Source organism: Sminthopsis crassicaudata, chromosome 4, assembly GCF_048593235.1.
Source record: "Sminthopsis crassicaudata isolate SCR6 chromosome 4, ASM4859323v1, whole genome shotgun sequence".
Classification (NCBI taxonomy): domain Eukaryota; kingdom Metazoa; phylum Chordata; class Mammalia; order Dasyuromorphia; family Dasyuridae; genus Sminthopsis; species Sminthopsis crassicaudata.
The window spans coordinates 293,790,871-293,818,724 of NC_133620.1; the positions used below are offsets into that span (position 1 = coordinate 293,790,871).

Consider the following 27,854-nt stretch of genomic DNA (forward strand, 5'->3'; position numbering starts at 1 on the left):
AAAGGCATACCCGTGGTGTCAGGATGGCCGAGTGGTCTAAGGCGCCAGACTCAAGGCACTGCCTTCCTCTCTGAGTGTTCTGGTCTCCGAATGGAGGCGTGGGTTCAAATCCCACTTCTGACACATACAAATTTTTGATTCAAAAAGTGTTTCAATAATTTAAATATGCATCTTTAATAAGATATTTCTTCATTAAGAAATAGACCTACTCCAAAAAGTTATCAAACTGTGCAGACCCTTTGATTCAGCAGTGCTACTACTGGGCTTATAACCCAAAGAAATACTAAAGAAGGGAAAAAGATCTATATGTGCTTAAATGTTTGTGGCAGCTCTTTTTGTAGTGGCTAGAAACTGGAAAATGAATAGATGCCCATCAATTGGAGAATGACTGGGTATATTGTGGTATATGAATGTTATGAAATATTATTGTTCTGTAAGAAATGACCAGCAGGATGAATACAGAGAGGCCTGGAGAGACATATCAACTGATGCTGAGTGAAATGACCAGAACCAGGAGATCACTATACACTTCAACAACAATACTATATGAGATGTATTCTGATGGAAGTGGATATCCTCACAAAGAGAAGATCTAATTCAGTTCCAATTGATCAATGATGGACAGAATCAGCTACACCCAGAGAAGGAACACTGGGAAATGAGTGTAAACTGTTTGCATTTTTGTTTTTCTTCCCAGATGATTTTTACCTTTTGAATCCAATTCTTCCTGTGCAACAAAAAAATTCAGTTCTGCACACATATATTATATCTATAGCATATGTAACATGTATGGGACTGCCTGCCATCTAGGGGAGGGGGTGGAGGGGAAGGAGGGAAAAATTCGGAACAGAAGTGAGTGTAAGGGATAATGTAAAAAATTACCCATGCATATGTACTGTCAATAAAGTTATAATTATAAAATTAATAAAATAAAGTATTAAAAATAAATAAATAAGTAAGAGATTTAAAAAAAAAAAAAAAAAAGAAATAGGCCTGCTAAGGGGAAAGCCTATTAGTGTAAAATAAAAACTCCTCTTTTTGCCATAGCCCTTGGAGTTAGCGAATTCTTTCGCTTCTGAACCTCTCTGCCTCCAAGCAGAAGGGATCTCATTCATTCATTCATTCACACACCTCATCACAACTACTCCATAGAAATCAGGTCCAGATCTCCAGCTAAATAAGATTGAGGAGGGGAGCCCCCAAACTCTTTCTCTTTCCCTCTCTCTGACTTTGAAAATGAGCCATGAGTATTTGAAGCTCCTAGAATGAGAAAATCTCCTTGAACCTTGCCACTGAAAAGACCCTGCCCTAGGACAGTTTCATTCTGTAATCTAGGTGGGGATAGCTGAGTTCAGAATTGGAGATACCAATCCCATTGAATTGGAGAAACACCCATTCAATTCTAAGATTTCCTCAATTCCAGCTAAAGTTGAAATCCAGTTTGTAGATAAAAAGAGCCAAATTGGAACTCCACCCACTAGCCTCCACTGGCCCTCTTTGGCTTGTAGCCAAAGCTTCTATTATAAAAGAGCCTCTCTTTGCAGAGGAACTAAAATGCCAAGGAACTCTTTCTTCCTGGCATAGCAAACTCTGTCCGCTGAAATATTCTTTTCTAGTGCTACCTTCTCTTTATCTCCCTCACCTATTTCCCTAACGAGACTTTATGCCTCTCTGTGGGGATTTCTCTAAACTTTACTTCTCTGCCAGGACTTCTCCACTAAGGAATTCAAGCCTTCCTATTCATGCTGACTTTCCAATGCCTATAATAAACCTCTTTTATCAATCTAGGTTTTCAGGTTCATAAATTCCTTTATGAAGAACCTCTCCACTGCCAGAAGAGGGCCTTCCCAAAACTCCCTACCCATGCGCCAAATCCCAAGGGGCCTAACTTCTCCATTTGATTCCTTGCAACCCGAACCTGCCACTAATCTTATCATTTAACTCCCTGACCACCTGCAACCCTAATCTCATCATTAGGTTCCCTGACCACCCTAAATCTAGACCTCATCAAGATCACTTAAGTTTGAGCTAAGTAGGGAATGGTCCTGAGCTAATCTTAATGAAACCACTTAACTGCCGCAAGGGTGGGTCTCTGTCACAGGAGAGTTACATAGTTCACCCCAAAAGTCAAGGACGACAGTTTCAGGGTTCCTCCATCAGCAAAAATGGAAGTCACTTTAAGACTGAAGATCAAGATTAGAGTATTTTATGGAGTAGGTTAAGATGAAACAATGAGTGATTAGATTATGGTCAAAGATATTTGGAACTTATGAAAATAGAACTTTAACACTGTGGCAATTTAAAAAGTTCCAAGGGACATAGTTTGTGGGTAATTTAATTTTATTAATAAGGCCAGGATATTTATTAATAAAAGGATGGTCATTTGGCCATCTCTTTTAGATCAAAGACCCCTCATTGAGATGGGCTTAGAGTTTATATGTCCTTCAAAGAGTAGGTATTTCTGAGGGGATGACAACCAACTCTGACTGGTTAATGATGAAAAATTAAACATTACAATAGCATGCGAGATTTATTAAAATGAGGGTTTGGGGGTAAAAGATTTTGATTACCCAATCTTAGTCAAAGAGACATTCATTTCCATATCATCTATCTGACAAAAATTAGAAGAAACACTTCCCCAGACCTGCCTAAGCAACCACAAAGAGCAGGAAAGCACCCACTAACCCAAACTTGGAATTTGTCTGATTCGATTTTGGCCTTGATAAATCTTTGAGATTTCCCACACTGGTTAGTTTCTGGATGAGGAAGTAGAAAAAGGGGAAAATCTTGGTCCTAAAGTTGAGGTGTGAGTAATCAGGAGTGAGAGATACTGTAACAGCAATGGAATCCCCAGGCCGGTGTCACAGGTTTTTTGCGAAAAAATTATAGAATTTTTAGAAATTATAGAATTATAATTATGTTATATACAAATATATATATATATATATTATATAATAACATATTATAACATAATAATATATATTATAGAATTATATAAAATATAATTAGAATTATAGAATTATGGAAGTCCTGGAGGTTTTTGGCAAAAATTGGGTTTATTACACTGAGAAACAACTTCCCAGACTGCTAGTTCCAAAAAGGAATTTAGCAATGGTTTGGGGTATAGAGTTGTTTTTTATTTGTCTTCTATGGTTTGGGGCTAGGGAGTAATTAAGGGCTAATTTTCAATTCAATAAAGAGTGGTGATTATACCCTAGGACAAGATCTCCAATTGAATTACAGGTAGAGATCACCCAGGCAATTTCCCCTAGGAAACCTAATGGAACCCAAAGGTGGTGATGAGGACTGAGGGTACCAAAGAAGAGGTGAGGCAGGAATGGGTGAGCATCAGCTGTACAAGGCTCGAGTTTGTGGAGAAGGAATTTCACTAAACCCAAGGCTATGGCAGAAAACCTTTATTGTTAAAGAAACACCAAGATCATTCTCACGAGAGAAGTGATCTGCAAAGGGTCATTTTCTGAAGACCCATTTTAAGCATGAGTCTAAGGAGAAGTCTCAGTGGATGTGAAATCTTGCCTGGAGTCATGACTTTCTTCAAGAGAGTACTTATCTTTCTCCAGAGGATGCAAGACCATTTGGGTTTGTAGATCAAAGGAGACATTTTACATAATTTTACTCTCATCAGTAGGAGGGGTTTCAGGTCCTTTCCAACCCCGGTCCACTCCGCCAAAGATTAGGGGGAACAGTTCCTACTACATCACTAATACAATAATTAGTTATTAAATACAAAAGGGAAATAATAATTTCTCTCAAATATGGATTGAACCTATGCCTCAGCAATATAAGCAACCAAACCTCACCACTCCACTTTGTGGGAAACCAGATTAGAAACATTTGGAAGGAATCCTACTGTTATATTGAATGTTCTGGATGTTTCTCGAACTGTATGTTTTCACCTGTTACTTGGTGGTTGACCAAGGTCACAGAACCTTGGATTTTCAGCCGAAAGAGACTTTAGAGATCATCTAACCCAACCCCTCTCATTTTTTTCTGGCAAAAACACTAAAGGACTGAAACGTTTTCCCACCTCTTGGGCACGTTGGGCAGCCTCATTCTCAGAGGATTAATCTGAACACGCTCCAATGCCCCAAAGATTATGGTTTACCAACCAGTAGTCTGATTTTTCAGGATTCTCTCCAAATTTTTTTCTCAAAGAACACTGCTGCAGTAAAGGCCAGACACTGGCTTCCCGGTCTGATCGAAGTGTGAGAACCTGAGGTCCTGGTTTTCTTAAATTAGCGAAGCTGAGAATGGAAAGAGAAGCCTGGAGCTCTGGATCTTGGAGAGCGGGGTAGATGGAGCAAGAGACAGGGGAGTGGGGAGCATGGGCCCTTGGGTCCTCAAGCCCAGCATCGTGTGGAGCAGCATAATATAAGAGGGTGAAAAGGGGTATAGGGAGAGGAGAGGGAGAGAAAAGACTCCTGGATCTTTTTCATTTTCTTTCCACTACCCCAGTTTCCGGGGTTCTCGGTTTACCCCGATGCTCCTTCTTCCACATCCCTTACCCCAACCGCATCTCCCTTATCACTCTTCTGCACGTGGTTCAGAACAGGTTCCCAGAAGAGGAAGTTATCTGGCTGGGTGCTTCCTTTGCTTTTGCCTCTTCTGCCAGTTCTCTATTCCTTACTGTACCCTACCCCCGCAGCCCGGTGTCTACACCGAGTTCCCCTCCTCACTGAAAAGTGGAGCAGACAATTAAGTGAATAGAGGACATTAAGAAAAAATACAGAAACAGACCAGATGAAAGAAACAAAATATAGAACTCAGGGCTTCTCAGAATAATCACTTGATAATTCCAGATTTAGCACTAAAGGACTGTTAAAGAAGAACAGAGACTTTCCAGGAGGAACATTTAAGAGATAACTGCTTAGAGAAGAATGAGACCAACTATTGAATGGCCTGGAGATATTCCAGAAGTGTCCAAACTGGCTAATAACTATGTATTTATTGAGAAAAGCCTGAGGTAAAACCAAGTCTCCTTAAACTATTTTAATTATTAGATACCTTAGAAGCAGAATAGACTCCTTTCTTTCGAAGCAAGTCTTGCATGATCAAGACCCTAGTGTTACAAAAGTCCTCATCTAATCCAGAGAGATCGAGTTTGCCAATGATTTTAGTGGGTGGGTGAATAGTTTCTGTAATTTTTTTTTTTTTTTTTCTCACTGACCATTTAAATTATCTCACAGCCTTTGTGAGACCGACTCTCCTGCCTCTGGGACTTCAGAGAGAGGATTGTCCGTTTCTGGCGAGAGCCTAATAAAACTTCTGTTCTTCATTTTGAGATATCTCTTAAGTATTTTTGAATTGGGGTTTGCCGTAGTATACATAAGTAATTTTTTTTTTCACAATAAGAAACTAGGAGATGAAAACAAAAAATATACACAAAGACAAAACCCAAAGTTATTTCCTCAAAAGCACTTGCGCCCAACGTGGGGCTCGAACCCACGACCCTGAGATTAAGAGTCTCATGCTCTACCGAACTGAGCTAGCCGGGCTCTGAGAATTTTAGTTGACTCACCTATCTCAGGAGGCTGGGATTCCCCATTAATTAAAAAAAAATTTGATTTTTTTTTTTGGTTCCCCTCGATTCTATACTTATTTCTTTTCTAATGTTCCCACATTATCTATATAAGGTGGGGGAAGGAATGAAACACAAGGAAAACAATCACTTAAAACTGGGGGAAAGGATAAGGCAGGACGGAAAAATTTTGTCAACTTTCAAAATTTGTTTCCGCCCGGTTTCGAACCGAGGACCTTTCGCGTGTGAGGCGAACGTGATAACCACTACACTACGGAAACCAACTAGCTACTCTAGTCTTTTTCCAAGCCCTAAAAAGTTGGCCTATTTGACCTGCTTCCCGGGTTTTCTTGCTTTTTGTTTTTCTCAAATCCACGCTATCCAGGGCCCTCAACTAAATGTCATCTCTGCTTTGGGGCCCCCATTTTAATGCATTTTAAGCTCGAAGATCGACTTCTTTGGAGTATGAAATCTTTAATGCTCTAAGCTCTCACACCTATTCTTTCATTCATTCCTTCGCAAAGTTGCAACAAGCATGGACCCCAAGGATTTCCAACAGCTCTCACAACTTTATATATTTCAGTCCCGTAGTCTTGTTTTTTTCACGCCCAATTTCTTTGGTGAGGTTCATTTTAAAAGCAACTGATCTCTCCCCAAAATTCCTCCGCAGTGAAATCGCCCAGAGTCCTCCTAACCACAAAGTCCTTGGGCTAGAAAGACCGGAAGCTTACAATAACGTAGGCGTAAAATTCCCTACTCGCTTTCCAGTTCCCCAAAACTTTACTCCATTTCCGGTAGCTTTCGAGGAGAGCTGCCCAACAACTCCGTTGAGGGCTAGAGTGTCTACGACGCTAGCAAAATTCTAAAACGCTTTGACGGATGGCCTAGAACAGAGTCATCCTTCCTATTCCTTTCCCTCCTTCAAATTCCTTTGTATTCCATTTTGGATGGAAAGGTAGTGAGTTATTTTCCAACGAAGGAGACGACTTTGGCCTCTTTAAAAAGTACCATAGAGACTTGAACTTTCTATGCCCGCCCCTGCTTCCGCTTCGGGCGCCTCTTACTAGTCACTTCCCGTTGGCTTAGAGTGCGATAGTAGAAGAGAAGGGAGGGGTGGGGCAGCCCAAAGCAGGAGTGGAGGAGCCCGAAGTGGAAGGAAATGAATGTGAGACGTAACCCGGAAGTCACGAAAAGGATACAGGAAGTGAAGGGGAGGAGTTAGGTGTAAGGGGAGGGGGCCAGATGAGGAGGGGGAAGGGGGAACTTAGGTAGAATTTGCATTCAGAACCCAGACGAGGTAAACAGTCGAGGGGACCAAAATAGTGCTATATTCCCTTCTACAGCGTAGGACTTGGGGTGGGAAGGGCTATTTATCAATTAGGTTTGGAAATTAGAGCTCCTTTCTTGTTGGAGCTAGAAACTGTGTATTCGCTAGAGTGTGTGTTGGGGTCAGGGTATCTCTGTGGTCTCCGTTGGGAGTGAGGAAGAGAGAGGGTCCAGAAAGGGAGATTGGTTGTAGCGTTAAAGGAGGAGTCTCTCTTCCCGACTTCCCTTCCCTAACCCTTTGCTTATAACCTTCCCTGATTGATTTGAGACTAAGATGGCTGCCGTTGCTATGGCACCCAACCCAGTCCAAACCCTCCAAGAGGAGGCAGTATGTGCTATCTGCCTGGATTACTTTACGGATCCCGTGTCTATTGGCTGTGGGCACAACTTCTGCAGAGTGTGTGTAACCCAGTTGTGGGGTGGAGAGGATGAGGAGGAGAGGGAGGAAGAGGAAGATGAAGGGGAAGAGGAAGAAGTGGAGGCAGTGGGTGCCAGTGGTGGGTGGGACACTCCTATGAGAGAGGACGAGTACGAGGGGGATATGGAAGAAGAAGTAGAGGAGGAGGAAGATGAGGAGTTTTGGACCAATAGCATCAATGGCCCTACCTGGGACAACATGGATTATGTATGGGATGAGGACGAAGAGGAAGATTTGGACTACTACTTGGGGGATGTGGAAGAGGAGCTAAGGGGTGAGGAGGAGGAAGAAGATGAAGACGAGGAAGTGTTAGAGGAAGATGAGGAGGAAGAAGAAGAGCTAGAGCCAGCTACCCCTCCACCACCAGCCACCGCTCCTAGGCGTAGATTCACCTGTCCCCAGTGTAGAAAAACTTTTCCACGTAGGAGCTTTAGACCCAATCTACAGTTGGCCAACATGGTGCAGGTAATTCGGCAAATGCACCCTGCCCCTCGGAGAGGAAGTCGGGGAAATGAACAAGGAGTATGCCCCAAGCACCAAGAGGCCCTTAAATTGTTCTGTGAGGTGGATGAAGAGGCTATCTGTGTGGTATGCCGAGAATCAAGAAATCACAAGCAACACAGTGTGGTGCCATTGGAGGAAGTGGTGCAGGAGTATAAGGTGAGAATGAGAGAGGGTTATAGTTTTGGGGTGGTGGGATGAGGTAAACTTTATTACTTCACCAAAGATAAGGAAAAGCCTAGAGAAATAGAGATTTCTGCTTTGCTATTTTCTCCAAGTTACCCCACAAGGACTGTTATTTTAGTGATCCCAAGAACTCCTAGTGGCAGGGATGGAAAATTATAGAAATTTAGGACAAAAACAATTTGGGGAAACATTTTAAACTGAAAGTTAGCTGATGACTATTAATTTGTCAGCTAAAAAACCCAAAATAATAAGGGCAAGGTGCTTTTCAGACCCACACTTGCTTCATTCTCTGGCCTTGCTGACCTATTCAAACTAATTGGATAGTATATACTGGAAAATAAAAAACACAATGTCTTTGTTGCTTTCAACGTTAGCCTACCTCTTTTTTTTTTTTCTTTTAATGGGTGACTTCTGATTGAGATCTCACTTTTATATTCTGATTATAGATTGGTCGATACTGCATTTATTTCTGGGCCTGACTGTTTTGTTGAACTTGACATTGAAAGGTTAGGTTATAATAGAGTGAATTGTACATTGAGGCCAAGTTGGGTTTATCTAAATATCATGATCCCTGCACTTAACCTAAAACTGTAAGCTGCCTGAGGGGGATTGTTTTTCTTTTTTTCCTTTGAATCTCCTATACTACTTTGAACTGCACCCTCCATAATGGTATATAAAAACTAATTTCATTAGTATTGGTATTGGTTCTGAGAATAAATTGAGTTATTGCCCAGTTTCTCCAGACATACTCCTAGCAGAATTCTAGGCCTGAATTTAAGTTCCCCTGGCAATATGTTATGACTTTTACCTATGCAGACTTGCACTAAATACTATATCAAAATTTCATTGGGAAAGAGAAGGCTACAAAGGACAACATAGGATTCTTGCTCTTGACAAACTTTGTTGCACAGAATGAAATATCATATTAACAGATGGAAACTTATAAAAAGTTGTAACAGATTAATAATTATGAATTACTAATTTAATATAATTATTATAAATTATTTCATCAAAAACTATAAATAAAACTCTACTATGAGAGAAATGTTTTCCTTTTTTACTTCATAGAATCTTCATTCTCTTTGAGTCTGAGGACCACCAGTAGGGTTTACCAGTACTATTGCATAATCACCAAAGCAGAGGAGAGAGATAAGGGGAGGGAAAACACGAGAGTAGAAGATTGATAGAGAATAAATGCATATAATTTGGAAAGGGTTGAGCTGTCGATGGATTTTCATTGATACCACCCATATGTTCTTGTCCTGGCCATATAATAATTCTTTTTAAAGAAAAAATACCTTCAGTTAAATTGTTCACAAAGATTATCTCATTTAGGCATTGTGAAAGTGAAAATTGGAGAGCTAAACTAGATCTCATTTTCTAACTCTTGTTGAGAAATACCTTCCTATTCCTTTTACTCCTAACTTTAAATAATCCAAAATAAAATGAATGCCCATTAAAAATACAACTGCAAACCTAGGACTTATAAGCCTTTAAAGAGTTGTGTCAAGGTCTTCTCCCTTTCTTTCTGGCACAGTGGGAAGAAATGTGGTATGTTTGTGCAGGCTGACTCTATAAAAAGAGCACTGAAGCCATATGATTCTAATGGTAACAAGGACTGTAAATTGCCAATCCTTTATAAAATTAAAATTCCAGGGCCTCGATAAAGGAAAGCAGGGAGAGGTAAATGTAAATATAATACACTGCCCTTTTTGCCCATTTGTGAAGTTTTGTTTTTTTTTTTCATTGCCCATAAAGGGAGGCTGAGTATTTTATCTAGAGATAAATTATAACCTATTTCTGTAAAAAACCAAATTTACTTGTCCCATTCCTACATGTGACAGGCCAAGCTGCAGGGTCACGTGGAGCCATTGAGGAAACACCTGGAAGCTGTGCAGAAACTGAAGGCCAAGGAAGAGAGGAGGGTCACGGAGCTCAAGGCAGGTGTATGTGATTGGGAGGATGGGCACAGTCCAAGGCAAGAATCTTCTTTCTAAAGAGGATAGGTAGAAGCAGAATTTGAAGAAGTCAGATACTGGTGCGATGAGGGAACAGGGAGGGAAAGGGTCCCATAGTGGAAGGTAGAGTAAAAGTGACAATCCAGGGCCAGATGCTGTTTTAGAGAAGAATGGGAGTTTAGTGTAGAAAATGTAATACTAGGAGAATCTTTTGGGGCATATTAGGGAAGAGGGATTGGAGGGGAGAAATAATAAAAAAAAAAAATCTAAGCGGGTAGAAGGGGCCTTTGAAATCATCTGGTCCAGCTCCCCTGTTTTACCAATGAGGAAACAGGTTCAAAGAAATTAAGTGACTTTCCCATCGTCACAAAAATGAGAAGCAGGGCCTACCGACTCTTGGTGAGTACTCTTTCAACAAGTTGCTTAGAAATCTTTGATTTGGTATACCATGGCAAGTGCCACGGATAAAGGAGAGGGGTAAAAATGAACTCATGATATATGAATGGCCAAGTGATCATATTGTCCCTTTTTTATCCCTCCTAGAGCCAGATGAAGACAGAACTGGCAGCGGTAGCATCAGAATTTGGAAGATTGGCACGATTTCTGGCTGATGAACAAGCTGGGCTTGAACGGCGTTTACGAGAACAGCATGAAGCCCAGTTAGGGCGAGCAGGAGCAGCAGCGGGACGCCTAGGGGAGCAAGCTACACAGCTAAGTCGACTGTTGGCTGAGGCACAAGAGCGAAGTCAACAGGGGGGACTTCGGCTGCTCAAGGTGAGGGGAACTTCAAATTCTATTCCATGTCTAACTATCCATATCTTCTTCTGTTGTTCTCTTCAATCACAACTCTTTCCATTCCTGCTGTTTTTTCCTTAGTCAGCATTTACCGAAAATCTATTAAATATAATCATTAGCATATATTTATTTGTCATTCACTATGAGCAAAGTGAAGAGTCATGGTCTTTGCCAGTCTAAGTTAGAAAATAATAAATATGTATTTATGTGGTCACATACTAAACTCTATAGCAATTCAGAACAAGTTCAGCCCTGGATGGTTGATACTCTATAGTTAAGTTATTAGAAGGAATTGAAAGTGGCTGAAAACACAAGTCTAATTCCTTTTCTACACAACAGCCCCTTAAACATTCAAAGGCACCTATGATGTCTCTGAATTTTCTTTTCCATGCTAAATATATCCCCATTGTCTGTAATTAATCTCATACAGCTCAGGGCCCTATTCCATTTAATTAGATCACCTAGACAAGATTGGTTTGTACTAAAAAGCATTTTTAAAAGATATATTTGTAGTTTAGAATTTATAAACTCAAAATTGTAGAATATATCTAGCATAAGAACTGGAACTTCATGGATATGTCTAATCAGAAAAATCTTATTAAAAGATGAAAGAGAACAGAAAGTTTTAAAGAAGAGTTTCTTTAAGATCCCACTAGAAACAAAATTTTTACTTCAGTACATAAATGTAAAGGCCTGTTTCCCAGCTTGTCTATGTAACTATAGTTTGGAAGATGGGAACTACTTAAATTCAAAGAAAAATTTAATTTCACTTATTTTGTACAGGGCACTATACTCTAGGTTCTACTGAGGAAAAGATGAGTAAGGCATAATCTCAGATATAGAAATAATGAAAGTTCCTAAGTAAATAAAATACAAACTTAAATCCATGAAAGGTCTGTAAAGAAAATAAGTGTAATCAGAGTTCAAAGCAAGGTAAGGCAGAATTAGGAATGGTTTTAGAAAGGAGATGAATTGTAAGGCTGAGCTTGAAGGATAGGTAGGATTCTGAATTGGTGATATGTAGAAAGTATTACGTAGGTGTAACAGTGAAAAAATACAGGGCATGTTGGAATAGTAGCTGTATCCATTTTGATTGGTCAGTGTATGAGATAAACCTGGTAATTTAGAAGCAGTTAGTGGAAGGCCTTTAAACATCTAGTGAAGGAATCTGGGCTGAATCCATTGTATCAGGAAGCTGCGTAGGGGTCAAACAGGGCTTGAAGTAGAAAGATTGATCTGGCTTCAATGCATGAAATGAATTGAAGAGGAGAGAGACTAGTTTAAAGGCTGTTTCAATAACATAAGTAAATAATGAAATCCTGGACCAGAGAAGTGGAGTGTACAGTAAGCTGTGTACAGTGATTTCAGAAACAAAACTGACTATGTGGAGCACCTGGATGAAGAAAAAGTAAAGGATCAAAAATTACTGAAAGAATCCATGAGGGCCAGCTGACAGGAGTAGGTCATTTGGATAATAGAGAATTTAACTCTGTTTTAGATGGGTTTTAAGGTGGGGGGGAAAAATACATAGGCCTAGTCTCCAAGTTGTGGTGACTCTAGGAATTAAGAAGCCATGTGGCCATGAGTTACTTTATCCCTGACCTCCAATTTCTTACTACTGTAAAATGGATATATAATAGCTATACTTATCACTTCACAGACTTCTTAGGAAAGTGTTTTACAAGGTGGATTCAGTTAAATAGAGATGAAGAAAGAGGGCATTTCAGCCATGGATAACAAGTGCAATAGATTGGAGGCAGGATTGAGTTTATTGGAGGTAACAGTGAATAAATAACCTGACTGATGCCAAAATAGCTTGACAAAGTAGTTTTTAAATATAATTGGATAGTAGGACCTGATTATAAAGCTTCAAAAGCTGTATGTATCAACATTCTGAAGACAGAATGGATTCTAGAACAGGGTTTCTCAAACTACTGGCCAGATGCAGCCTGCTGAGGACGTTTATGCGGCTATCCTGGTTATGGCAAATGGGCTGAGGGGCTGAGACAGAGTGTGAGTTTTTGTTTTTACTATGATCCAGCCCTCTAACAGCCTGAGGGACAGTGAACTGGCTCCCTATTTTAAAAGTTTGAGGACCATTGGATTAGAAGATCAACTAGTTCAGATTTCCCCTTTGCCTTTTTTTTTTTTTTTTTTTTTTTTTAAAACATTGATATCTTGGATTAGACAATTTGCTCATAGTTAGTGGCAGAGTTTGAACTAGAACCCAGGACTTCTCAACTTAGTTTCTTGTTTCTTCATACTCTTTAATACTCATTACATGCGAGGCTACTGTAAGATATGCTATATAGAATGAAATGAATTATGATTTAAGTCTAGACCTCATCTAGGGGAGAAAGTGTGAATAATGGAATTATGTTTATGAATCTGAGAGGTATTTTTTAAAAGGAGGGTGTAGGAAGCTTCCCACAAATTGGCTTTAGCGATTGAAGGAGAGGGAACTATCTACTTTGTTTAGCAATTTAGCAAAGCCTGCTCCTTTTTACATCAAATCATTTCCCAATATACACCTCCACCTTCCTCCCTAGTAAACTCTTTGAGAGCAGTAATTATACTCTCTTTTATCTTTGTATCTTTATATATAATAACTGCTTAATAATTATTGAATCTAGTAGAATTTAGGATCTTAGAAGGATGATAATACTTTTTGACAGAAATTAATATTCTGAAAGAATAGAGGAGGGCTGTGAATATTTTTAATGTTCACTCACATTTAGGAGGCAGAAGAAAAATGATTAATGGAGATTGAGAAGTATCAAAAAAGGAAGACTGCAGCATCACAAAAGCCAAAGGAGTAAAGTATTTCAAGAAATGTCATCAGTATTAAAGTCAAGGAAGAATGTCTTTTAAATTTCACAAAGGAGGTTATTAGTGGCTTCAGAGTAGTTTCAATAAATTTATAAGAACAGAAACTGGAGTTTCAAGTTAAGAAAGAAACAAAAATGTCAAATGTGGAACCGATAGATGCCAATCCCATGTTTGAGGAGTGAGGCAAAGAAGGGAAACATTGGGTAGGTAGAAAGAATATTTGGGTATTTTCTTAAGACACAAAAGAAAAGAGAATATGGAAAAGGAGAGTAAAAGAAGCTATAAATGATTAGTTAGCATGTAAGAGAAATGGGGTATAGCATTTAGATAGAATTTCATTTCAGGATTGGACCAGATACTCTTTCCAAGGCCTAATTCATTCCTGACATTCAGTATATTAGAGAGTCAAGGGTGAATAAAAGAATTGCCAGAGAAATAAATGATAAGGTAAGATTGGACAGCTTAAAGCTGAACTGGGGCCAAATCTTAAAGGTTGTGCTGCTTTTAGCAACTCTCCTTGACCTTGCAGAAAAATGGAATGATGATAGTGGTTGAGAGTCATGAATTATCAGAGAAGTTGAGAGAAGAGAGAAAGGTAAGAGAGGCATTAAATAGGCAGTTATTTGTGACAGATTTGTTTTTTCCCTAAGACAGCTTTTCTCCAATCTCTCAGCATATTTCTGGGCTACTTTTCCCCCAGAGTATACTTAGGTTTCTGCTGTTCATAATATAATTAGGAAGCTAAACTCAATGTTGGGGAAGGGGTTGGGTAAGCAAAATCATAAAACATTCTAAAGTAAATAGAAATGATACCTTGGAATTGTATTTTTTGGTTTATATTATTAGTAATTTTAGTGTTATTAATTATTGTTACTATTTCCCTTCAATATTGTGGATCTTAAAGGGTTGGTTGTTATTAGGTTGTCTCTCCACAGTAGAAAAAGACTAGGATGATTCAACCTAAAGAGAATGGAGCCAGAGTAATTGACATGAGTATTTGAAGGCTTATTTTACAGAACAAAAAGTAATGTAATAAGAATTAAATTTCAGTAGGTGGGATATTAACTCAGACTTGAGAAAAAGTTCTAACATACTGAACCAAGTAAATAGGAGATGTGACATTGCTTTTTTTAGGGCCCCTTAAAAATGGAAAAGACCCTCAGTGGATATGGGTTGAATAATGGGAGGTATAAGGGGTTGGAGGAGATGAATTAAAAACTCCTCCATTTCCTCAAACATCCCCAAACTTGGTTCTTCTGTTTTGGGTTAGATATCTAAGGGGATGAGGAAACCAACTGTGAAGGGCTGACTTTAATCTTTCTTTCCCCTTCCTTATCCCCGCTTTTTGTCTCTATTATTCTCAGGATATCAAGGAGACTTTTAACAGGTAAGTTTGTATTCCTCAATTTCAGAATACAGATTTTTGTTAGGATCAGTGCATCTAATTTTCTTGGCCCTGTCTTACATACCTTGTTAATAAACCTAACCAGATATTTAGCTCATCTTACCCCCCTTCCTGGACCTACACATATTATCCCCACCCCCTGAATCCTTTTCTTTTCTCAGGAACTAAATGTTATCTCCCAACTCCCAGTTCTCCTCCCCTATCTTTCTTTCCCTCTCCTTTCTCTTCCTTTATTGTCCCATGTGTACCAACCTCTGATCTTCTCCCAGGTGTGAGGAGGTACAGCAGCAACCTCCAGAGATCTGGTCCCCAGATCCCAGTCATCCCCACAGTCATGACTTCTTGACAGATGCCATTGTGAGAAAAATGAGCCGGATGTTCTGTCAGGCTGCCCGAGGTACAAGAGCATTCACAAATATCCTTCATTCATGCAATCTATGTAATCTAGAGCCAGAATTTGGGGAAGGTATATGTATATTGATAGAATTGATGGGAAAGGAAGATATATAGGTGATTACTTTGGATTTTAATGTAGGCTACTTAGCTGCTCAAAAAATGGCTAGAAGTTGAAGGATTCAACAAGGATTGGTTCTTTGAAGGGGAGTAAGAATCTTGAATCAAGACACCTAGGTTGGGAAAAGGGAAGAAATGGGACTGACCCAAGTAAACTTGAAAATCATCCTTCTTTTTCTTTCCAGTGGACCTGACTCTGGATCCTGATACTGCTCATCCAGCTTTAGCCCTTTCACCAGACCGACGTGGGGTCCGTCTGGCAGAGCGGCGCCAGGAACTTCCTGATCACCCCAAACGATTTTCAGCTGAATGCTGTGTGCTGGGTGCCCAGGGTTTCCGTTCTGGTCGCCACTATTGGGAGGTAGAAGTCGGGGGGCGGCGTGGCTGGGCTGTAGGGGCTGCTCGTGAATCAACTCGTCACAAGGACAAGGGAGGACCTGCAGTGGGTCCTGGGGGTGGTAGTGGGGATGCCACACCATCCCGCCACCACCATCGCCGCAGACGGCCCCATTTGCCCCAGCAGCCAATGTTTCAAAGGGAGGTATGGTGTGTGGGCACCAATGGAAAGCGCTACCAGGCACAGAGCTCAACTGAGCAGACACCTTTGAGCCCTGGTGACAAGCCACATCGATTAGGGGTATACTTGGACTATGAAGCAGGACGACTAGGCTTCTATAATGCTGAGACTCTAGGACATGTACATACTTTCTCAGCTGCCTTTTTGGGTGAGAGGGTCTTTCCCTTCTTCAGGGTGATTTCCAAAGGTACTCGAATCAAACTGTGCCCCTAAAGCTTCCCAATGCTTGCTCTCCCCTCCCCCAAACTTCCTTTATCTTGGAAGAGGTTAAGGGTGAGTCCTCAAGCTGGGGAGGTTGGTTTTCTTCTACATCCCTATTCTTTTCTCCTATGTTCCCACCTCCAGTTTTCATATCTTCTCTCTCCTCTAAATCCTTTTCTATGGTTGGGTCTCTGAAAGAGAAAAATTGTTAAATCTGCTTTCCCCATTTTCTAGCTTTAACCCTTTCCAATTCCACCTGTATTGTTTTACCTAAATGAATTTTTATTTAGGAAAGGGGTATTGTTTTGTTTTGTTTTCTTTAATGGTATGAGACCCTTTCCCATCTTCGAATAAATAAATACCTATCAACTGTTTGTAGCTGAGAGGGAGAGATGGGAAGGCTGGATTCCTCCAAGTTCTGTCTCAGATCAAAACCATATTGGTTTCACCCTCATGGTTTTTTTTTTTAACCTTAGATGTCTCCACCTTTTTTTCTGTTCTGCTACTCACTTGCCTCCATTTCCTGAAGGGGAGTTTGTCACCAAAAAATATGACTATATTCTCAGGCCCAGATTTCCCTTGCCCCTCCCCAGTTTGCAGCATCCTCTACTTGGCAGCCCACTAGGAGGTAGGGATCAATTTGATCCTTTGAGAAGTCTTGGGCATAGTCTATATTTTTCTAGAACCTTCCACTTAAAATTTGAGAGTAACCCTTGCTCCACTCCATTTCTTAGCCTCCTGCCTTTCTCTGTACTGCTCTTTAGCCGAGGTTGGTTGGGGGGGAGGGGGAATTGAGGGGTGGGAGTGGAATTCTGTGTAGAAATGGACAATAAAAGTTTACTGTTTATCAGTTGCAGTGAGTATGGTTTTTTATACTTTCTGGGTTAAGATGCTGTATTCTAATTGCTTTAATTTCATAATGCTTTTCCTTATCCCATTAAACCACCTGCATTGCCCACTAGAGTTAGATCCTCCCAGGGAATGCCAACCTGCATGAAATAGTGACACAGCAAATAACTAGAATTAATTGTGCATCTCTGGTTTAGGGAGTACAAAGATCACTCATATTTTATATACATATATATTGCTATGAAGCAAAATAGGGACTTGTTTCTCTCATTTTTCGATTTTGTTCTTTGGATTTCCCTTTCCTCTTTTCCCAGGCTCATCCTTGATCACCTTGAGTTTTGTCCATCACTTTTTGCTTTTATGCTTCTCATTTTCTAAACCTTACTTCACCCTAGATCCATGTTCTGCAGCTAAGGCCTCATTTCACAGCTGTACCCCTCACAATACCCCTTGGGGGACAGGAAAAAAAATGTGCTTAAGGTATATGCATATACAATAACCAAGTATCTCCCAAATAGAATTATAAACTAATTAAAACATGCTAATTTGTGATTTTCTAAGCCAATGTAATTTAGTAGAGATCCATTTCCACTTGAGCTTGGATAGGACTGTTGTAGTGAATATATTGTTTAAGATTACTTCCAAGTAGTCCTTATAGAAAGTCCAGGTTTTTAGCTGCATTTCTTTTTGGGAATCTGAATTAGGGTTCTACTCCTTGCTGTACTTGTTAATCAGCCTTGCTTTCACTTTGCATTCTGGGCTGACCTGAAATTACCAATAAACCCAACAGATTCCAAGAGCTGGAACCTTCCAAGTGTCAAATCTTAAGTTTCTAAGGAATGGGAGACCTAAAGAATACCTAAGCCTTGGATGTTGTAGTCCGCCTAATGTTGACACATCTTTGCAATTCCCAAGGTTCCACCCAACTATATCTAAGACTATTCTCCTGCTAGTGGATTTCTGACACCCTTTTACAATGGTTTGGTTTGACCTGATATGAATTAGAGGATATTGTTATAGAGAAGCTCAATTATCTGCTTTCAGAAGGAAATCTTGAATCAAAGGCTTTTGTTATGGAACATTAACATGCAACAATCATAAGTATTTCAGTATTTGTAGCCCACCCACCTGCCCTAAGGAAAAAAAAAAGCAAGCCTTCACTTCTCTTCCACCTTGGCATAAAACCTTTAATATAATTCAGTTTCTAAATCATGTTTCAAAAGTTTTGTCATTCATTAAATTTTACAAAGAGCTGGGTGACACACAAAAAGATAATTTATTGCCCATCTGGGAAATGGAGGGCCTATTTATAATCCTGTGCTGTTAACAAGCAAAAAACAACAACAACACCCTTGATTGATCCAGTGTCACACAGGAAGTCACACACAAACCCAATTTTGATACCAATTCCACTGGGATTTTATTCCCTCATGTTCAAACATGTTTAAATTATACACTCATCCTAATACTATCACTGAATAGTTTAAACATAGAAAAGATTGTTAATCCCTTTCCTGTGGTGTAATAACTATGTTATGTTCACTCTAGGATGGAAGAACTACTAGATGTTACCTAAAACAGTGCTATGTTCTCAAATAGAAAAATAGCTTTTTAACATCAAGATCAACTTCCCACATACAAAAAAAAAAAAAAAAAAAGAGAGACAAAAGACTTTACTGCTCTTTTCTATTCCCATGACTACAATTAGCCAGTCATTCTGCCAGACTTTTCCCCTTAGTAATTCCAATCTTCTTTGGTTTTAGTTAGGAATCTGTCCTCAAAAGTCATCTGCCAGATTTTAGGGAAAAAAAAAAAAACCTGAAAAAAAACCCTTCAAGAAACCTGAAGAACCATAAAAGAAATACAACTTCATTTTTCAGATGGCAAAAATTAATGTCTTTATTTCAAAATATGAGTTATGATTGACCCTTTTACCGAGTGCCAATGGTCACTTGCCACACCCGTACCAAGTTGTCTGTGTATCCAGCAAATAGAGTCTGCAGGAAGAAAAATATAATTTGTCACAACCACATAAATTGCAAAATAAAATGACCTTTCCCTTTCACCATTTCTTAACAATGACAACAGCACTTCCAAGGCTATTCTAGATTAATTACAAGTTCAGAAATTCCTTCCCTTTATCTAACCAAATTTTTGCTAAGATCCCATGAAAATGTGCATGTATATATTTCTACTTGCATATTATCTCATCTCTTGAACTGGAATGTTAATCCAATCAAAGAAATTCACTCAAACCCATAGAGTTCATCTAAGAAGGACCCAAGTTTAAGGTTTCCTTGGATCAGCTGTCAGGGAGGGCAGGATGAAGATTTACCTGGCCATCAGCAGACCAGGCTAAGGAAGTACACTGGGGAGGCTCAGCCTTGCTGCTCGTGCTGATCACTTCTTGTTTAAGCTCATCCACAATGATTTTGCCCTCTAGGTCCTGAAATTCACAATAACTAGAATTATATCACACACACACACACACACACACACACACTTTCCCCCCTTTATTCTTATTTATTTCATTTGACTTCACAACAATGTCAAGCTAGATACTATCCCCAATTTACAGTCCTTGACAATACCAAGAGATGTGTGGAGACAGACTCAGTCTATCAAGTATCAAACTATTTCATAAGACAATTAAAAAAAAACACACCAGGATGACATAAGATATATACATGACTTGTATAATCCCTACTAGTTTAGTGAACATCCCAGATCTTTCTCTAACTTCAGACCTTGGGGTGCCAGAAGATAGCTCAGAAACAGCCTCTGGTTTTCAGCAGCATTAGTCAGATGGCATGTTGGTGTTCATCACAGCTCTCCCATGGCCTTTAGACCCCCCCTTCAATTAATATTTCTTTGAAATCTAGAGAATAATACATCACTCACCCAGATCTTAATGCTGGGCCCAGTGGCAGCACAGAGCCAGTAGCGATTGGGGCTGAAGCAGAGAGCATTTATTATGTCACCACCATCCAGAGTATAGAGGTGTTTACCCTCATTGAGGTCCCACAGCATGGCCTGACCATCCTACAAAGAGAATTCAGAAATATCCCCATACAGTTCATTTCCTTAAAATCAGCCCAACTCATTCAAGTTCCCCCTCCTCCCTCTAGGACTGCTTGTGAATCTTTAATTCCTTTAATTTTTTACAATGGCTGAAAGAGACAGGTTAGAATTAACTTTATTCTTCTAGCAGCCCCTACTCTACAACACTGCTTTCTTTCCATCAAGAATAACTGAATCCCTTTTAGATTAAGACTCATGAAAGTCAATTACCACAAACTAAGATTTTCTTATATTTAACTTTGGGGCAGTCTTTTGGATGAAGGTCCTCCAATTTCTCATACCTTCCCTCCAGAGGCACAGAGAGAACCATCAGGAGAAACTGTAACTGTGTTTAGGTAACCTGTGTGGCCAATGTGGTTTGTCTTCAGTTTGCAGTTGGCCAAGTTCCAAACCTAGAGGTACAAAAGAGGAAGAAGTTTCAGAGAGAAAGAGAAAAATATCTGCTCTGCATAGAGAATTCATATAATCAACTCATAATTTTTCAGTTTTCCTTAGGCTGATAATCAGTCCAACAATGAAAATTCAATTGAAACAACTTTAGAATGGATTTGTCTTCCTTAGACACAACATTGCTTGCAGTTTGATACTAATTTGTACTCTTTAAAATCTATCAGTCATTAGTAGCAGTTAAAGTGGTACAAGGATTGATTGTTTTTCCCCCCTTAACAGGTAACTTTAAAAAACCAACCAGATAAATTGTTACTTGCTAATTTAGGCCACAAAGTACAGTTGAAAATGTAACCAGGCCTTTGAATTTCATAGCTTTGTTAGATGCTCAATATATAACTAAGAACCATTTAATTATTAGGGAACATTTTTCCTAAGTTTGAGTTCCGAATTGGTATATTTGCATCAAATCACAAAATAGAAAATTTACCTCCCAATCTGATTAAATAAGAAGCAACAAAAGTATTAGGAGTGTTCAGAAAATAACCAGTTTGCAAAACTGAGAATCAGTCCCACGATTTTGGAACAAAATTTCTGCAAATATATTCAGTTCTAATTTCTTTGGTAACCATAAGATAAAACAAAATTGGTGGCCAACAAATTTGAACAAACTTAAAACAACTAACAAAGTGTCTTTAGCCATTTTACAAGTAGAAACCTTGAATTGAATTAATTAGTCATACAATTTAAACTGCCAAATATAGAGAAATCACCAGTCAGGAGCAGATTAAGAATAATTTTAGTAGATTAACATTAGCAGGTCTAGCTTGATCACTTTTACCTTGACCAATTTGTCCCAGCCACAGGAAACAATGATAGGATTGCTGCTATTGGGTGAAAAACGGACACAAGACACCCATTCTGAGTGGCTCTCATCCTGTGGAATATTCAAAAGGGGAAATTAGGCACAATTATTCTTATCCCTGTCCTCAGGTCTAAGGCTGTGGTTCTATTGACTTTTGGTTGAAAAGAATTTAGAGTAGATGAAATACATCCTGCTCTAGCCATGCATGCATCACAGTGGGAAATTAACCTTACTACACAATAAATCCCAAGGTCTTTGACAGGAACGAGAATCCTGTACTGATTTTTTACCTGCACAGTGTATTTACAGACACCCAGGGTATTCCACAGCTTGATAGTCTTATCCCGGGAACCAGAGACAATCTGGCGGTTGTCTGAAGAGAAGGCTACACTTAGCACATCCTTGGTGTGACCAACAAAGCGCCTGGTGGTGGTGCCACTAGAGGAGAAAATAGTATTCCTCTAAAACACATGAATTCCCTTTCTCCCAAGACAATTTTCCACATCCCTCTTTTATAATGACCTTCTATAACTTTATAATCTACCAGGAAAAACAGTTCCTCCTTTATATGCTAGCCAGAACTCCTTGCTGAAAATCTGGGCCCAGTGATTAATACTAGTCTCAGAACACAAGATAATGAAATACCTTCTTTCCCCTAGATTTGGGCAAGGAAGCACAGGGAAGAGATAGGTACAAATTTTTTTATATATTGTGTCAGATTATGTCACTTTGTTTCACCTAAATTTCTTTGTTATAAAGCTGAGTGAGTGCAGGGGAGGGGTTTGGAAATACTATGAAGTCTTACTGTAAAAAATCTATGTCCCATCAGAATTGCAGGACTTGTCTTCAGTTTCCAAGAAGATCAGGTGACAATGTCATACACTCATCACTGGGACATCATACGAGGTCTTTTCAAGACAAAGTCTCTTGACCTCAGAACAATTCTCTCGGCTACCATTTAGTAGCTTGATCCAGGCTACTTCTTTAATTACCTAGGCCTAATAAAAACTGTTCCAATTCAAATGAGCAATAGTTTTTTTGGTTTGCTTTTTTCCCTTACTCAATATCCCTGAGGACTATTCTTCCTTGGTTCAAACTACCATTATCTTGCCACCTAGAACACACACCAATTTTATGTAATTGTTCTGTCATTTCAATTGTGTCCAACTGACACTCCATTTGGGATATCCATAACAGGTACTATTTCAACTATTCAACTAGGTACTTACGTTGTGAGATCCCACAGTCTTAGTGTACCATCCCAGGAGCCTGAGAGTGCAAACTGGCCATCCGAAGAAATGACCACATCACTAACAAAATGTGAGTGACCTCTGAGGGCACGCTGAGGGATCCCATAATTTGTTTCATCTCTGGTTAGCTTCCACATGATGATGGTCTTATCTAGATAGGAGGGAACAAATGAAGAGAAAAAAATATTTACCAGTTGGGCAATTACTAGTTTGATTCTAAAATGCTTTTAATTTTCCTATTGTTCAAGCTATCTATAATTTTATATCAACTTACTGCTCCATAACATCTACCTGCATTTTAAGAGAATACAAACTCTCCTTGCCCTCATGGTACTTGTTCCAATTAACTTGCCCTCATTCTTTATTCATTTTCAACCTTTGTCCCTACCCAATTTACCTTTTTTCTCTAAAACCCAAATGACAAACCTATCATGATAGAATATGCTATACAATCCAGAAAGAGCTATGACATACTATTTTCTCCTTTTTTCCCCCCATTCTTCTTTCACCACATAAATAATGTTTAACATGATTATACATGTATGAATTGTTTGCTGTCTTAGGTGGAGGAAAGTGACAGAGGGGAGAAAAATTTGGAACTCAAAATCTCATAAAAACAAATGTAAAAACCATGCCTCTCTGGGAAAAAAATCAAATACTATAAGTCAACAGATCATAACTCAATTAAGTACTTTATCTTATCTGCAACATCCATTTTAATGCTTGGGGTTGAAAAGGTTAATGGCATGGATTAGAAGCTTGGATCAGATCATTTATCCAAATTCTTTTACCTAGAATTAAAAAACTAATTTCAGCTACCATTTCAGTCTCACATTCCTTAATATGTATCCCCAAGAACCTGGACTATATTATTTCCTAAACATTCTTAGATCGTCTCTAAAAGCTTGACTCAATTGCCAATTCTTTACAACGACCTATTTATCTAAGCTTAGTAGTGCCCCAAACACAAAAATGGCTTCAGGTATGGTCATTAATTGGAATTAAAGGATAAGATTGGAGAAGAGACTTGATATTGTACACATATAAGTCCCCAATAATCTCATTTTAGGCATGGGAAAAATTTATTTTCCTGTAGTTTTTATCCCAAAGAAGTTGAAATTAAATTAGGAGGTTAAGTAATTTAACCAAGGTTACAGGACAATTAGAACCAGATAGGTCTCCTCACTCCCACCCATAACTCTTTTCAATACATCACAATATTCCAAAGTAAAATTGTTTAGCCAGCACTTGGATTTGACAAGATCGTTTCATGAAATCACTATATAAATGCCAAGCCTGGCAAAACTATCCACTCTTTTAGAATTAGCCTTCATATCTCCAAAACTCAGAAAAGTGCCTGCCACTAAATAGAAGCTTTATTAAAACTAGCTGAATTAAAAACTAGTTCATCAGGACAAGGCAGAAGCTCAGAAACAGCCTCTGTATTCAGCATAAGCAATCAGATGGCATGTTAGAAAATCATCATTGCTTCTCTCTGGCCCCAGAACACTTCCCTGAAAGAGGACAACCAACCTCCTCTGCTCTTCTCCCATTCCTCCCCCCACCCTCTTCCTCATTCCTAAAATTACTTACTGTCTTTACAAATCTTTGTCTTAAAAACTATTCTCCCTAGCAAATGTCCAAAAATAATAAGTTCTAGGTCTAGCATGAAGACATGCTTTTTGTCTAATAAGTTATCTTGGCATCAGGCATACAAATGAGAACAGGATTAAATGCACAAGTCAAGTAATTGCATTAGAAATTCGGAAAAACTTCCTGGTAGTGGTCTATGTTGGAGCCCCATTAATAAGCACATCCTAATGATAAAACTGGAAGGAACCTCAGAGATCGCACAATTCAATTACTTACAAACAGGCCCGGAAAGGTGAGACAGCACACGGGAAGGAATAGAGCCAGGTTTTTATTAAAATGAAAATCCAAGACAAGGGGAGTCCAATAATCAGGATTCAAAGACTCCATTCAGACATTCTTGTGCTTGGAAAGAAGTGTGAGGTGAGCCAAGGGTGCCGAAGTGGGGGTGGGCCCAGTGTCATAAAATGGGGCTTAGGCCATTAGGTTTCAAAGAAAAAAGTCGGTCCTCAAACTCAGCTCAGATCGCCTAGAGTGAGGCTGATTCTGCCTCTCTCCTTTTCAGTAAACACGGGTGCAGTCCTTTCCACAAACTTAGGCCGGGTCGGATGGAAAAGCCATCAAACCACCAGCTTTCTTTCGTAAAAGTCCAGGGCCAGATTCGAACTCTTATTCTGACTCTACGGCCGGGGATCCACTTTGTCACCTTTCAGCCCCTTCAACCAACTTGCAAGAGGGCCGTCCCCTTCCACCCATTCCCGTACCTAAGAGAATGCTTTTAAAGGCTCACCACTCACCACGCTGGTACTTTTCCCCCGAGACAATTTTATGAGCACTATAACCCCGCCCCATGCCATACACAAGGACCGGGCTCCCATCTCCCCTTTGATTAGTTCCATCCAGTAACGTGCTCGTCCCAACTTTCCCAAAGTGCTCTCTTCCCTCCCTCTCCTTGGGTCCCGCCGCCACCCCGCGCTGGAGCTTTTGCCGCGTCCACCAGGGCTGAATAACCGCTCACTACAAATGCTCTTCCATGTTCCCGAACCCTGCGGTTCGTCCTCCAGCACTCGCCTCTCCCATCTTCCCTGGTCAGTGAGACAGCCCTTCCCCCCGCCCCTCGCAGGCGAGATCCGGCGCGGTACCTCGGGAGGCTGACAGGATCATGTCTGGGAACTGAGGAGTCGTGGCGATCTGGGTCACCCAGCCATTGTGGCCTTTAAGGGTACCCCGAAGGGTCATCTGCTCAGTCATGACGACTAGACTTCGGGGATCGCTCCAGGAAGAAGGATGGATCCAGATTGCACGGAGAGAGAGTAGCCAGCTCTCCTCCACGCCAGCAGCCCAGCAAGAAAAGAGAGAACAGCTTCCGGCCGGAATCGGATATACCCTAAGTTCCCGGATCCTGTTCAAAATGGTGACCCGACGCACTGACGCAACACGTTTCCGTAAGAAATGGCGGAACTATTGTCCATAGGCAATAGGCGAAAGGCGATTGGCGGAGCGCTACAAAACGAACGTGCGTCATGACGTCTTCTTCAAGGGAGCAGCGAAGTGTTATGTCCTCCTGTCTTTAGTGTTTATGTTCCTATGTGTTCCTTGCTATTTTATCATATCCTTCGATTGGAAAACCAGAACAGTGATCCACAAAGAGAAAGTCAAGAAGGACCTTGGTAAAGAGAAGGGAAAATTGTCTTGCAAGTGAGCATGGGGCACGTGTTTTTGCTTTCCTTCCCTGTGTTTCTATGTACTGCACGATCTAAGCTCGTGGGAGATAGAGAATGCTTTCAGCATCTGGGGTTCACGCTCTTCGCTGGCCACTTCTCTGGTTCTGTGCTACATCCTCCCCTTGGCAAAGCACTCCACCAAAAAGAGGAGCCTTTTTAAGAAAATAAAACATATAAGGAAGGTTGAATTAACAATATTTTAATACTGCTTTTAAAAAATGTATAAGGCAACACTTTATTTTCAGTACCACCTCTGCAATTATCTGCTTCTTTCTTAACTTTCCTTCTGTTCTCTACATGCTTTGAAAAATGTTTCACTGATCCTTTTTAAGGTACGGGTGCATCGCCAACATCATGTGCCCTTTATTCGTCCCCCCAACCGTCATTAAGAATAGAGAAATAACTTAGTTTCCAGAAATTTTTTCCCTTTTAATTTTCCTCTTGAGAATCAGGAAGGGTCTTTTACTTATATGTATTCTCTGCACCAAATTATATATATAGTATACATGTATGTACATAGGTATGCTTGTATATACACTATGTGCTTTTATACCTATAGATGCACACATACAGAAAGAAGGAGAGAGCCTCGCATTGAGAAAAGTTTATATTGTTTTGAAAGCCACTGCTGGTCACTATTATTACTCAGCTACTTTTGTCCTCTCTTTTAGAGAAGATGGTTTTCCTTTAAATCTAACCAAAACAAGGGGGAAGAAAATGACCATGACCACTTATTGCCTCGGCAATAAGAATTGAGAAAGAGATTAAAAGAATTAGAGTAGGTCATGAGGAAACCAAATTATCACTCTTTGCAGATGACATGATGGTATACTTAGAGAACCCTGGAGATTCTACTACAAAGCTACTAGAAATAATTCACAATTTTAGCAAAGTTGCAGGATACAAAATAAATCTACATAAATCCTCAGCATTTTTTATATATCAACAAAATCCAACAGCAAGAGATAAAAAGAGAAATTCCATTCAAAATAACTGTCCATAGCATAAAATATTTGGGAATATATCTACCAAAGGAAAGTCAGGAATTATATGAGCAAAATTACAAAACACTTTCCACACAAAGTCAGATCTAAGCAATTGGAAAAATATCAAGTGCTCTTGGATAGGTTGAGTGAATATAATAAAGATGACAATACTCCCCAAACTAATCTATTTATTTAATGCTATACCAATCAAACTCCCAAAGAACTATTTTAATGACCTAGAAAAAAAGAACAACAAAATTCATCTGGAAGAACAAAAGGACAAGAATTTCAAAGGAATTAATGAAGAGAAAAGCAAGTGAAGGTGGTCTAGCTGTACAGGATCTAAAACTATATTATAAAGCAGCAGTCACCAAAATCATGTGGAATTGGCTAAGAAAGAGAGAAGTTGATCAGTGGAATAGATCAGGTTCACAGAACAAAATAACCAATGACTATAACAATCTAGTATTTGACAATCCCAATGGCCCCAGCTTTTGGGATAAGAATTCACTATGACAAAAACTGCTGGGAAAGTTGGAAACTAGTATGGCAGAGAGTTGGCATAGACTCACACCTAATGCCATATACCAAAATAGGATCAAAATGGATTTATGATCTAGACATAAAGAATGATATAAACAAATTAGAGCAACATAGGATAGTTTACCTCTCAGATTTGTGGAGGAGGAAGGAATTTGTGATCAAAGAAGAACTAGAGATCATAAAATAGATAATTTTGATTATATTAAATTTAAAAGTTTTTGTACAAACAAAACTAATGCAGACAAGATTAGAAGGGAAGCAATAAACTGGGGGGGGAAATTAAATCCAAAGGATCTGATAAAGGCCTCATTTCTTTTTTTTTTTTTTTTTT

The 27,854-nt window shown here is 39.5% G+C and overlaps 2 protein-coding genes and 4 non-coding genes across 7 annotated transcripts; 2 read left to right on the forward strand and 4 right to left on the reverse strand.

Annotated features, from left to right (window-relative positions):
* Positions 1–17: 17 nt before the first annotated feature.
* On the forward strand, positions 18–123 carry TRNAL-CAA (transfer RNA leucine (anticodon CAA)). The gene is made up of 2 exons: positions 18–55; positions 78–123. It is a non-coding gene; the product is annotated as a tRNA-Leu (tRNA).
* Positions 124–5,442: 5,319 nt separating this feature from the next.
* On the reverse strand, positions 5,443–5,516 carry TRNAK-CUU (transfer RNA lysine (anticodon CUU)). Its single transcript has one exon. It is a non-coding gene; the product is annotated as a tRNA-Lys (tRNA).
* Positions 5,517–5,747: 231 nt separating this feature from the next.
* On the reverse strand, positions 5,748–5,820 carry TRNAV-CAC (transfer RNA valine (anticodon CAC)). The gene has a single exon. It is a non-coding gene; the product is annotated as a tRNA-Val (tRNA).
* A 948-nt stretch (positions 5,821–6,768) lies between these two features.
* TRIM41 (tripartite motif containing 41) lies at positions 6,769–17,098 on the forward strand. Of its 2 annotated transcripts, none has more exons than XM_074311550.1 (6): positions 6,769–7,943; positions 9,815–9,916; positions 10,472–10,702; positions 14,917–14,939; positions 15,227–15,354; positions 15,656–17,098. In XM_074311550.1, exons 1-6 carry the CDS (start codon positions 7,140–7,142, stop codon positions 16,258–16,260), a joined length of 1,893 nt encoding a protein of 630 aa, XP_074167651.1. In that variant the 5' UTR covers positions 6,769–7,139; the 3' UTR covers positions 16,261–17,098. The 2 variants fall into 2 exon arrangements, with proteins under 2 accessions (XP_074167651.1, XP_074167652.1); XM_074311551.1 differs by having other exon boundaries at positions 9,815–9,910.
* A 1,871-nt stretch (positions 17,099–18,969) lies between these two features.
* On the reverse strand, positions 18,970–25,679 carry RACK1 (receptor for activated C kinase 1). The gene is made up of 8 exons (XM_074311552.1): positions 25,413–25,679; positions 22,660–22,831; positions 21,721–21,868; positions 21,407–21,502; positions 20,460–20,570; positions 19,999–20,139; positions 19,433–19,543; positions 18,970–19,094 (listed from the first exon to the last, which is right to left on the reverse strand). Exons 1-8 carry the CDS (start codon positions 25,519–25,521, stop codon positions 19,029–19,031), a joined length of 954 nt encoding a protein of 317 aa, XP_074167653.1. The 5' UTR covers positions 25,522–25,679; the 3' UTR covers positions 18,970–19,028.
* LOC141542020 (small nucleolar RNA SNORD95) lies at positions 19,862–19,930 on the reverse strand. The gene has a single exon (XR_012482026.1). It is a non-coding gene; the product is annotated as a small nucleolar RNA SNORD95 (small nucleolar RNA).
* Positions 25,680–27,854: the final 2,175 nt, after the last annotated feature.

What these genes read in the sequence shown, in the direction of transcription:
- TRIM41 (XM_074311550.1), top strand. Translation starts at nt 7,140, where the DNA reads ATGGCTGCCGTTGCTATGGCACCCAACCCAGTCCAAACCCTCCAAGAG. An exon ending in AAGTGGTGCAGGAGTATAAG is followed by an intron (nt 7,944 to 9,814) that starts GTGAGAATGAGA and finishes TACATGTGACAG; the next exon opens with GCCAAGCTGCAGGGTCACGT. An exon ending in TCACGGAGCTCAAGGCAGGT is followed by an intron (nt 9,917 to 10,471) that starts GTATGTGATTGG and finishes TATCCCTCCTAG; the next exon opens with AGCCAGATGAAGACAGAACT.
- RACK1 (XM_074311552.1), bottom strand. Translation starts at nt 25,521, where the DNA reads ATGACTGAGCAGATGACCCTTCGGGGTACCCTTAAAGGCCACAATGGC. An exon ending in GCTGGGACAAATTGGTCAAG is followed by an intron (nt 20,571 to 21,406) that starts GTAAAAGTGATC and finishes TTGTACCTCTAG; the next exon opens with GTTTGGAACTTGGCCAACTG. An exon ending in GGCCCAGCATTAAGATCTGG is followed by an intron (nt 19,544 to 19,998) that starts GTGAGTGATGTA and finishes TGTGAATTTCAG; the next exon opens with GACCTAGAGGGCAAAATCAT.